Source organism: Chaetodon auriga, chromosome 7, assembly GCF_051107435.1.
Source record: "Chaetodon auriga isolate fChaAug3 chromosome 7, fChaAug3.hap1, whole genome shotgun sequence".
Taxonomy (NCBI): Eukaryota; Metazoa; Chordata; class Actinopteri; order Chaetodontiformes; family Chaetodontidae; genus Chaetodon; species Chaetodon auriga.
The window spans coordinates 21,717,844-21,728,696 of record NC_135080.1 but is presented as its reverse complement, the minus strand read 5'-3'; the positions used below and the strand labels follow the sequence as shown (position 1 = coordinate 21,728,696).

The following is a 10,853-nucleotide window of genomic DNA, read 5'->3' as shown; positions in this document are numbered from 1 at the left end:
TGCAACACAAAACCTTGATTTCACATTTGTCATAATCTTTGAATCACATGATAGCTGTGCTTTCGCACTGCAGGTGTGACTGAGCTGCTAAGAAGGGACAATGAGTTTCAGCGTGTGGTCTAGGGCGACGGCTGTCAGGCCCCAAACTCGATGCTTCCCGTTACGAAACACTGGGAGGGTGTATCCATACTTGTCACCGGTGCGGAAGTGTGTGTAGCCACGGTTCTGAGGGTTGCACAAGTGGGATAAGGACAGGGTGAAAATCTCCTCCACCTGCGATGCAAACACACAAAGGACGCACAGTTCACAATTTTGGCTAAACAGAAAACAACCTGAAAAGAGGTGTGTATTTTTTCCTTTCGCAGAGTGAAATGGTTTGCAGATCTTGGAAAAATTCACTTCAATAAACTGTATAAAACATAACTTAATACAACACTATCTCCATCATGTCCAAAAAGAAAACTTCCAGTCTTTATACATGTGCAAACCATTTAAAGAAAAATAGGAATAACCTCTCCAGGGTTTGGTTTGAAGGACAACTCCTCTAGGGGACCAAGGTTCGCCAGCACAGGAGCAATCATCATCCCTGACTGGTGACAGAGACGAAATACACAAAGAGCATCACAATCAGACACAGACAAAATCAGAAATCATCAAAAGTACAGTACTACAAACTGTGAAGCCTAGTTTCAATAAAGATTAGTGTCCAAGTAAGTGAGACAAAAGCATTCTTGAAAAAAAAAAAAAAAAAATAGATTACGTCGATATATAATTCCCCAGCCTAAATTTACAATAAAGCAGAGTCTGTATAGTAGTGGACATGAAGTCAACCACGTAGCCAATTGCATACCACCATGATGCCTACCATAAATTCATAAACGGTAAAAGTTCAAAAACCAAATCATGAAATTTCACCACCTGGTGCTTGAAAGCAGCATATTCTGCATACAGCTCACCGCTTCATCACATGACGACAGAGCTGGCACTCACCATGTCCCTGAGAGGCTTCAGGATGCCCCAGACCCTCTCTGTTGCCACATTAAGACCCAGCTCCTCCCTGGCTTCCCTCAAGGCTGTGGCCACTGCATCTCTGTCAGATGGATCACGCTTTCCTCCTGCAAAGCTACAGATGATTGGAAATGAGGACAGATGCAATACTCTACATGTTGAAAACATTTCATGCTGCTCACCTGACATCGCCCTTGTGCCTGCCCTTCAGCGCGCTGGAGCGCAGAGTGAAGAGAAACGCCGGCTCGTCCTCAACAGAGCAGAGACAGACCAGGACTGACGCCCACTTCGCCTGATTCTTTCCTTGGCTCTGACTCACCCCCATTCTCCCATTGTCCACCTCATATAGCTTCAAGTTGGGGCTCAGGCTCTGTCGACATCTGCTTTCATTCTCCGGGGACAGACAGTCTCTCCAGGCGCCTGCTGTGTGAGGGGCAGCCTGGTGAACAGCTCTGGTTTGGTGAAAAGTGATGCTGGAGGATTGTGGCTTACTGTGAAAGTGGTTCAAAATCCATGGCATATGTGTGGACAACCTGAAAGATGTAATAATTTGCTCTCTATGATATAAATGACTGACTAAATGAGTCTTATTGGTGAAACTGAGTGAAGGGTGGCAAATGTCACAAGGCCTTCTCCAGGGTTGAAGGCAAGTTATGTGGCTAAAACAGTCCTGGTCAGTACTGACAGCTGGGAGGTTTTGACCTAAATCTTCTACTACGGTGCATTTCCAAGAATCAGAAATTTGCTTTGCCTTTGCAGAGGCAGGAATCTGAGGGGGTTGATGACGGCTGGACAAAATGGATTTGGACTCAAGGTTTTGATATGAAGCCTCGCTCAGATGCTGATTATCACAGTCCAAACTCAATAAAGACAGCTGTGTTGAACAGGATGCAGTCTCTGTGGACAATGACGATCCCTCCTTGCTTCCATGGATCCCGTCATATCTCCTTTTCTTTGCTGATCTTGCAGCCTGCCATCCAACCCAGGTGTGCTCAGGGAAAGCAGCCAGGTGGGATTCTCTCAGCAGCAACAGTGGCCTAATGGGACAACTCAGGATCTGAGGGACCCTAAACATCCTAGGAAAAGAAACGTACAAAGACAGTCTCAAAGACATCACTTAATCAGGCTCATTGTGCTCATCAGCCAATTACAGCAGCATATGAAGTTCAATCTCACACCTGCCTCCACCCGCAGAGCAGCAGTGATTATGTCCTGGTGAGGCGGTGAGTAACGTCAAATGAGGTCGGTAAAACCCGGCTGATCTGAACTAAGAGGTTTGCCCAAACTTAACAATCACCGCTGGAATAATTTAACGTCACCTTCAGCTGGTTCTCAAAGCTCTCAAACGCATCCAGACAGCTGGTTTCACCTTAGCTTCAGTTCTCCAAACCAACAAAGTTCACCTGTTAGTCTCCAAGTTTGCTTGTTTGTCGATTATTTCCATCGATGTCTAACTTTGGCTAACTGGCTGCAGCTCCTAGTTAGCTAGTCTAGCTGCGTTGACAGTATAAACAGAAACCACATTACGGTAACGTATAATGTTTATAGCTTCACTCTAACTAAAACTATCTAGAGCTGCTTTCGTAGTTGTCAGTGTCATCTTTGGCTCAGCTGTCGACAGGCTAACAAGCCTGCTAACAGCTAGCATGAAAACAAATCTAGGTTAATGTCGTATTCCGACGCTAAAACTTAAATTCAGTCATTGGCAAGCAGCCCGTATGTCCTACACGGGGTCAGGTGACTATCGGGCGCCAGGGGCTAAAACGTAGTTTAAAAACGGAACTCAGTTACCTTAAAAGTTGAATAAACAGCAGCTGGCCTTTCGCCCAGGTAGCCGGCTGCCACTGGTCAAAATGGCGCAGAGCAGCTTCATGCGCGTCAGTGTTGCCCTCACTGCGCTGCGATTACGCCAAACATATTTCTCAACTCCTACGTGTAGCTTGTATTTACTGAATAGAGGGTGGGGGTGAGACAGAATATTCACATTATTTACTGATGAAATCACTGAAGGAACCCTTCACCCATTGTTTGAAATTTGCGTCACTTCCTCGGTCACGTCCTCGGGTTTGCGAAACCAGTCTGTCCTCATGGACACTGAAATACATGTCATGATATTTTAGTCTCCAAGGAGCCAATCATCACCGTCTGGCTAAAAATTGTTAACATTATATGATTCAATTATTACTTTACTTCCCATTACTTTATTTTCACATTAACCTAAAGTTGTCATTAGTTCATGAAATCCACCTTTTGACATTTGACAAATAGGAAAGCACCGATGACATCAGCGAGAGAAACTCCTCACCCCACCTGTTCTACCAGTTCCACCCTGAGCCCAACCTGTGTCAGTTTTTAAGGAGCATTTGATTCATGTAAAGTAGCATTTCAGCCTTGGACGTCTTCGCTTTAATTTATAAGATTTGCCAGCATAATTTCTAGCTCTGTAACCTAATAAAACAAGGATCCTTGTGGTTGTCCATACATCCAGGTCTCAACTCCATCAAATCCAGCTCATCCTCCGTTTCAGCCTGCACCATATGGCCTCTGCCTGGTCTGAAGAGGAGACCTTTGTCTGTTCAGTATGCCTGGACACCCTAAAAGACCCGGCCACTCTACCATGTGGACATTCATACTGCTTGGCTTGTATTCAGAGCCACTGGGACAAGAAAGACAGCAAGGGTCAGTACAGCTGCCCCCAGTGTAGGCAGATCTTCAGCCCTCGACCATCGCTGGCCAAGAGCACTGTGCTTGTGGAGGCTATGGAGAAACTGAGGACCAATAGCCTCAAGCAAAGCTCCTTCACAGCTGTGTCCTCTGCCCCACCGTCTATGCCCATCTACCTGGAGGTCTTACCAGACACAGGGCAGCAACAGGGCAACATGTACCCTCAGCTTCCTGCAGTGGAACCCAGAGCCTGCCCTCAACACAACAGACCCTTGGACCTGTTTTGTCATGAAGACAAGGAGTGTGTGTGTGAGGTGTGCTGCCAGCATGGACACAAGGGACATCATGTGCTCAAACCGCAGGAAGAGAGGAAGGAGAGACAGGTATGTAATTTACGAATTGGTGCTCTTTTATGTTTTTTCATCATGTTGGTCTTGGTACATAAGATGAGGTGCAGGTGAATCAAGATCTGTATTTATCACAAGTGTAGCATTTCCAAAATGTTGCTAAACCTGACGTACTTGTGAAACAACTGTCTTTACCGTGTTTTTCCGTCATATGAGTGGAGGTGTTTTCTGGCCAAAATATGTTATAACATCACAAATGACTCATCCCAAAGGGCAATCTAGGACAATCTATGACTGCCCCACAGTGTGTGTGTCCTCTTTTCTATACTAAACTGTGTGTGTGTGTCTGCTTGTCTGTGCATGTGCGTTTGTCTAGAAAGAGCTTGTTCAGATGCAGGTAGATGTACAGAAGAGAATCCAGGAGACTGAGAAAACTCTTAATGAGCTCCCACATGCTGCTCGCCAACACAAGGTAACAATTCTGATTGTTTGTTAGGATTGTTGTTCTTTACGCCTTGATTTCATAATTTCCTCATCCCAGATCTTCCATGATCCCACTCTTCCTCTCTGTGCACCTCCAGGCCTTGGCACAGGCTCTACAGCAAGAGAGCACAGATTTATTCTCCGAGCTTGTTAAGAACGTGAATCTAACGGGCATCGAGGTTGGTGAGCTCCTCAGCACCCATGAGACCTCCCTCGGCAGCCAGGTTGAGGGGCAGATCCACAGATTGGAGCAGGAGGTGGCACAGCTGCGCTGGAAGAGCGCAGAGCTGACCACGCTGGCTGACATGCAGGACCACATCTGCTTTTTGAAGGTAATTGGTGTGAGGCAGTGTGGTGCTGGAAACTGATTTCATTGAATTTTACTGGATGAATAAACAATAAGGTTCACCATCAATAAATTGAGAGAATTGAGAACTGTGGTTTTTAATTGTAAACCACTGTGCCATCTGAAGAATTTCCTTACCATGGAGCCACTGGGTCAGATGGGTGCCACAGGTGGGTCAATACTGAGTCAGGAAGAAGCGGTGGTAGCCTCAGTCCGCTCAGCCATGAAGGAACTGCAAGAGTCAATACAGGACCTCTGCAAAGCCAGCCTGGCCAAGATCATCACATTAAGTGAGTGCTTCTCTTCTCTTCTCTTCTCTTCTCTTCTCTTCTCTTCTCTTCTCTTCTCTTCTCAGACAATCAACATTTTCCTTTTCTTTTTAGTGAATCATGACGTGGCTCCAAAACCCAGTAGTGCAGCAGGTGCCACAGCAACTAATACCAGTGGTCAGGCCACCACTCAAAACACAGGTAACTTAAAATCACCCACTGTGACACGAGCACAGACTAGGACACTCTCAGATGTGTTTCTTACAACTCTTCCTCTCATTTCCATAGTGTATGAAATGACGACAGACCCTCCACCTTTGCCTCCTCCACGGCCTCAAGGTTAAATTAATTTGGAAACTTCATATCTTGCATGTCTGTGGCTCATAAAACAAATGCTCCTGGCCCTGAAAATGTTTAAATATGGCTGTTAGAAATTTGACAGTTAATATTTTGCTTCATCTGTTCATTCTTTTTTCCCGCAGGCTCATCTAAATCTCCATCTCTACATCCTGCATGTCCTCAAGGTAACAACAAGAAAGCCTGCTATACAGTACATGATTCAATACAGGTTTCAGTGATGTTGGAATTAAGATTTCAATTGGTATACTGTTTGCTTTGTTTGCTCTCTCCCCATCTCCCTGGACATGAAGCCTCAGCCCCCCCTCCACCCCTTCCTCCTCCTCGACCTCAAGGTAAACACACAAGCATTGAAAACTGCCTGTGCAACTACTTCCCCTTGTAGAAGTAGAACATGTAGTGTTAGATGACTTTTGATCCCAGATTTCATAAATTCATTTTTGGTTTTTCCTCTTAGCACCTCCTGTAACAACAATGGGACTTGTTAATCCAGAACCAAAGACAAGAGGGGAACTGCTGAAATGTGAGTTAATCATACTCTAAAATACAAAAAAAATATAGAATGCAGTGTCAAAGCCGTCAGAGGATCCAGATTCTTCGCTAAAATGCATCATATCTTTTCAGTTCGCTTTGAACCCACCATGGATCCCAACACAGTGTATCGCCATGTGCAGCTGTCAGATGGAGGTCATAAGGCCACGATGCGAGCAGAGAATCTGAACCCACCAGACCATCCTGAACGCTTCCACTTCTGGAGACAGGTTCTCTGCACAGAGCCCCTGGCAGGGAGCCCTTATTACTGGGAGGTGGAGTGGACTGGCCAGAAGGTGGGGGCTCAGAAATCAGTGGGAAATGGGTGGTTTCATCTAGGTGTATGCTTCATCACGAGGTTCATATTTGTGGATTTGAGTGAAATGTCTTATCCTAACTATAGGATGGATTGCATTGGATTGATCACAATTGTCCATGTGTTCCTCAGGACAAAGTGTAATAACTGTAGAGATCCCTTAACTTTTCATCATTTCAGAATTGTAACCTGTTCAATACTGAACATATTATGAGCAAAATAATGGCATTTCCATCAGCCTAAGCTGCACTTTGTGTTTGGTGCTAATTACCAAATATTAGCATGCTAGCACAATAAAAACTCTGTCTACTAAGCATAACATCCCACTATTGTGAGTATGTTAGCATGCCTCCATTAGCATCTAGCTTAAAGCACCTGCTGTGCCCAAGTACAACCTTACAGAGCCATTAGCATAACTAACTATAGACTATAACTCTTATAACTGTTTAGTGAATGCAAAAAAAAAAATTATCCTATGTATCAACCTCCGGAGAGTCACTTTATTCAGTGACATCTATTTATGTGTTATTTTTATTTATTTATAGCCACCTGGATTTACCTCCTTATGTATTTTTTCCTTTCCCACCACACAGATCACCATCGGTGTGGCCTACAAGGAGATTGAGCGTAAAGGTTCTGATGATAAAAGCCGTTTGGGCCACAATGCTCAGTCCTGGAGCTTGTACTGGTCTGGGACTGGGTTCTCCTTCTGGCACGATGGCCATGAAAAACTGCTGGGTTCACCTAAGGCCAGACGGATTGGCATCTATCTGGACCAGCATGCAGGGATTCTGGCCTTTTACCGCATCACCAACAACCAGGCTGATCTCATTCACCTGCACCAGAGCCAGTTCACTGGCCCACTATACCCAGGGTTCAGGTTCTGGGCAGGAGTAGGTACAACTGTGACTGTTTGCCAGTTGGATTGACTTGTACATGAATGATGGGATGTTGTTAATGCTTTCTTGCTCAGGAGATCCTTCTACTGAAGAAACATAATTGTTCAGGAATGTCTGGTTTTCACATTTGTCTTTCTGCACCAGCCTTTGTTGATGTGATGTAAATTTTCTAAAAATGTCTTTGTAAGTTAATAAAAGAACAGTAAACACAAATGTGTACAACTTTTTTAGGGGATGAAGGTTAACATCTCTTAAAGCATTTATATATTCTATAGAAATTTGGTTTGTTAATGGTTTGAGTGGCCTTCGATATTCATGTGAATATTATATAGGCTAATACAGAAAAAGTAAGCATATTTCTACCTACCTTCTTATGTGACCAAAGCAATAAACAGAGGTCGACTGATCTTATCTTTGATCCCCACACCTTGGAGACCTGGATGCTTTTAAACTCCCCCTCCGTTGTTAACGTATCCGTAATATCTTTAGTATCCCTGCATGGGTTTGGAAAGAAACCATTTGACTTTCGTCGGTCTTTTGTCCACCCACTTCTTTCTTTTGACACATCTAAGATGTTCTCAAATAGTCCTGATTTGTGTTCAATCAAAGTTTTATTTTGACTCAAAATCTCACCTCCTCACTTATTGCTCTCTCAGGGCAAACATTTTTGAGTCTTTTCTCACTTATTGCAAACATTCATGAGCATAGCCTCGCTTTGTGCTAGCACACTCAAGTAATTCAACACTATTCACAGGAGGGCAGCGGAACTCTCATTTTACATGTGGTGACAATAGTTTGTAGTGTCCTGCCCTGATTGAAAAAGTTGGATAATCTGAGACATAATGAAAACTGATCACATGGCAAAATATCTATTTTGAATTTGAGATTAAAAAAATCTGCTGGGATAGAAAACAATGATAATCATTTAGAGGATTAATGTGATGGACGCAAATCTCAACCTCAGCTCACGTCAACACTTTCCTGTTCTGCCTCTTTTAAGCAGCTTTATGTGAACAAACAGTGTTTTCAGAACAGCAAACTGACTTGTCTACCTTTGATGCACAATAAAGTGTTTCATGCACATGTAAAAGTGGTGCAAAGATGCTATCTTTGTGTGCTGATAGGAACACTGAGCCACATTGGTAACTTGCCTCAGAGGATAGGTGTTACCTGACCTACATCTACACAAAGCCCTGCAGAGTGTGGATGTGTTCATGTTTGTGAAGCCCCCCACTCATAAAGAAAACGTATATAGATACAAATACCGGCATGAATGCAAAAAGGCTGGACTATAGGGCAAACAAAGGGAGGAGCTACCTGAAGGCCAGAAGAACAGAACTGATGGGATGCATATATATATAGGTGTGACTCTTTACCCTCCATCATTCTGTCACACCCTTCTGAAGCAGTCATCACTTGCCAGCATCACCATGCGAGGTGAGACTTAAGGTTTAAGTGTAAAATTTTCTTATCTTTGTTCTCACAAGAGTCCATGTTATGATCCTCTGTGGGTTTAACGGTACACTCTTCTTCTCCCAGCTATTGTATTGCTGTGCCTGTTAGAGGCAGCATTTGTCCAGGCCGCCGATTATTCCTGGACCGGACCTGGCCAAAGCACGGAAAATAGAGGCGTCGATCCCAACACAGAAAATGGTGAGAGCTTTTTATGAGAACAAGTCAAGTTATAGGACCTAGTCAATGTGTCTGCATCTCACCTGCAACCCACTGTACCTCTGTGTGTGCTCAGTGTGTCTTACGGACCAGGCGTCGTGTGGCTGCTGTCTGATGCAGCAACAGATACATAGGATGAAGATGTTCTTTAACATGAGCCTCAATCAGCTGGAGAAGGAGCTGGTGAAAACACAAACTGTCCTCAACAATGTCAGAGGTGAGACAAAGTGCTTGAGTTCCACAAACCAGACGAGAGCAAAGGTCATCAAAAGATCTTAAAGAATAAAACACTTCAGATATGTTGTATGTCATGCAACTCAGTCATGCGCAACTTCATATTTTTCTCTTCCCTCTGCATCTCCAGCTAGCCGCAGTGCTTTCTCTGTTGCTCTAACCAATGAGAAGAATTTGAAATGCTTTGGCCCGTTCCGCGACGACAAGCTCATCACCTACGAACACATCTTCATCAACCTTGGTGATGGCTACAGTGCAGAGACTGGTGTTTTCACTGTTCCCCGCTCTGGTGTCTACAGCCTCGCCCTCACCGTCTATAGTGATGCTGGCTCTCCTGGTAACACCTTGGCAGCCTGCGCCAGTCTGCTGGTTAATGACCAGGTGGTGGCAGGACCCAGAGAGAAAAACATGCAAGACCAAGAGGACAGTGCCACTATTGTAGTGGCCCTTCACCTGAAGGCTGGGGACCGGGTGGCTGTCAACCTGCCCATTGGATGTTTCCTCTGTGATGACAGCAGCCACTATAACACTTTCACTGGTTTCTTGCTGTATTCTACTGACTAAGTTAGGGAAATGTAGCTGCTCTGGGATTTGTGCCAACTCTTGCCCTACTGACAAGGTTTGAGTCTAATACATGAAAACTTCCTGTGTTGATAGTTGTGCTTTGTAGCCCGTAATCTATATCTTCTCTTTTGTACTCTCACCAACACAATGCTCCCATCTTCATTTTCATCATCTTTTATGATCCTCACATCCAACATTAACTTTTGACTGAAGCAAAGTTTTAATCTAAGTTTATTTCTGATGTTTGAAGCCTTTTCAAACCTTAAAAATATAATTTCAAAATACTGTATGTCTGAGTCACTGTTGCCCATGTTAACCCATAACTTTGCTCTTGTAACTGATTATATGTGATCGCAACTGTGATGGAAATATGTGACATACCTGTGAAGAAGAAAATAAAAGAGAATTTTCAAGAAATTTGAACATTCTGAGGCAGTTTGTTTCAATCTCCACAATGGCTCACTGGAGAGTAAGAGTCCACTGATTTAGCGTTGCACTGCTATAACAGATGTCAGAGTCATGATGGACAGTTAAAAAAAAGGATCAAAATTGATGCAGCAGAACTAGAGATTTCTTTTTTCTTCTTCTTCTTTTTTTTTTTTACTCCATGCATTCTTCATGTCCTTGTTCCCTCTCTTGGTGCTGACATCATCCACAATGCAAGTCAACCACAATGTTTCATAAAGAAATTTGGGTGTGCTCTCGTGGCAGCTAATGTAGCCTCAAGTCTGCAGCAGAGATGAGGAGCTGGGTACAAAGGAACTGCAGCCTGTCATAGTATCCACTAGGAAAAGGGTCAAATTCCCTGTCTATCACAGGACTAACATATACAGACACATTCATGCCTACAGGCAATTTAGACATGAAATAATGTGCATTTCTTTGGACAGGCTGGTCATGTTGGGCTCAAACCCAGCACCTTTTTGCTGTAAGGCAGTTCTGTTGCTCTCACCAGGATTACTAAGAAGACTAATATACAGTTTAACTGCTAGCATGTTAAGTGTATTTCTTAGCTTAAAGGCTATATGCGACCTGCTTTTCCAGGGTGTGACAGGAGCCAGAGATCTCAGGACTCCACAGATGACAATGGACCCACAGAACTCAGAAGGAAGAGAAACTGTGTCAGCAGGTTTCACTTGAAGATTGGACTGAGGACTGAAAGCT

At 44.0% G+C, this 10,853-nt stretch overlaps 3 protein-coding genes across 5 annotated transcripts; 2 read left to right on the top strand and 1 right to left on the bottom strand.

Annotated features, from left to right (window-relative positions):
* Positions 1-87: 87 nt before the first annotated feature.
* nudt8 (nudix hydrolase 8) lies at positions 88-3,079 on the bottom strand. Of its 3 annotated transcripts, none has more exons than XM_076735910.1 (5): positions 2,800-3,079; positions 1,191-2,084; positions 991-1,123; positions 513-590; positions 88-273 (listed from the first exon to the last, which is right to left on the bottom strand). In XM_076735910.1, exons 2-5 carry the CDS (start codon positions 2,081-2,083, stop codon positions 88-90), a joined length of 1,290 nt encoding a protein of 429 aa, XP_076592025.1. In that variant the 5' UTR covers position 2,084; positions 2,800-3,079. The 3 variants fall into 3 exon arrangements, with proteins under 3 accessions (XP_076592025.1, XP_076592024.1, XP_076592023.1); XM_076735909.1 differs by having other exon boundaries at positions 1,191-2,075; positions 2,800-3,023; XM_076735908.1 differs by lacking the exon at positions 2,800-3,079 and adding an exon at positions 2,412-2,750.
* Positions 3,080-3,387: 308 nt separating this feature from the next.
* On the top strand, positions 3,388-7,357 carry ftr86 (finTRIM family, member 86). Its single transcript, XM_076735660.1, has 11 exons — positions 3,388-4,055; positions 4,396-4,491; positions 4,601-4,834; positions 4,976-5,138; positions 5,232-5,318; positions 5,406-5,456; positions 5,600-5,641; positions 5,768-5,809; positions 5,932-5,997; positions 6,099-6,301; positions 6,915-7,357. Exons 1-11 carry the CDS (start codon positions 3,546-3,548, stop codon positions 7,248-7,250), a joined length of 1,830 nt encoding a protein of 609 aa, XP_076591775.1. The 5' UTR covers positions 3,388-3,545; the 3' UTR covers positions 7,251-7,357.
* Positions 7,358-8,650: 1,293 nt separating this feature from the next.
* On the top strand, positions 8,651-9,689 carry LOC143323439 (complement C1q-like protein 4). The gene is made up of 4 exons (XM_076735280.1): positions 8,651-8,657; positions 8,760-8,873; positions 8,968-9,108; positions 9,256-9,689. Exons 1-4 carry the CDS (start codon positions 8,651-8,653, stop codon positions 9,687-9,689), a joined length of 696 nt encoding a protein of 231 aa, XP_076591395.1.
* Positions 9,690-10,853: the final 1,164 nt, after the last annotated feature.

Bases quoted from the DNA above. Each gene is read 5' to 3' on its own strand.
- ftr86 (XM_076735660.1), top strand. From the start codon at position 3,546: ATGGCCTCTGCCTGGTCTGAAGAGGAGACCTTTGTCTGTTCAGTATGC. The intron at 4,056-4,395 runs GTATGTAATTTA...GCGTTTGTCTAG, and splicing joins AAGAGAGGAAGGAGAGACAG to AAAGAGCTTGTTCAGATGCA. The intron at 5,139-5,231 runs GTGAGTGCTTCT...TTTTCTTTTTAG, and splicing joins GGCCAAGATCATCACATTAA to TGAATCATGACGTGGCTCCA.
- LOC143323439 (XM_076735280.1), top strand. The intron at 8,874-8,967 runs GTGAGAGCTTTT...GTGTGTGCTCAG, and splicing joins CGATCCCAACACAGAAAATG to TGTGTCTTACGGACCAGGCG. The intron at 9,109-9,255 runs GTGAGACAAAGT...CTGCATCTCCAG, and splicing joins TGTCCTCAACAATGTCAGAG to CTAGCCGCAGTGCTTTCTCT.
- nudt8 (XM_076735908.1), bottom strand. From the start codon at position 2,452: ATGGAAATAATCGACAAACAAGCAAACTTGGAGACTAACAG. The intron at 1,124-1,190 runs GTGAGCAGCATG...AATCATCTGTAG, and splicing joins AGGCACAAGGGCGATGTCAG to CTTTGCAGGAGGAAAGCGTG. The intron at 591-990 runs GTGAGTGCCAGC...CTCTGTCACCAG, and splicing joins TGAAGCCTCTCAGGGACATG to TCAGGGATGATGATTGCTCC.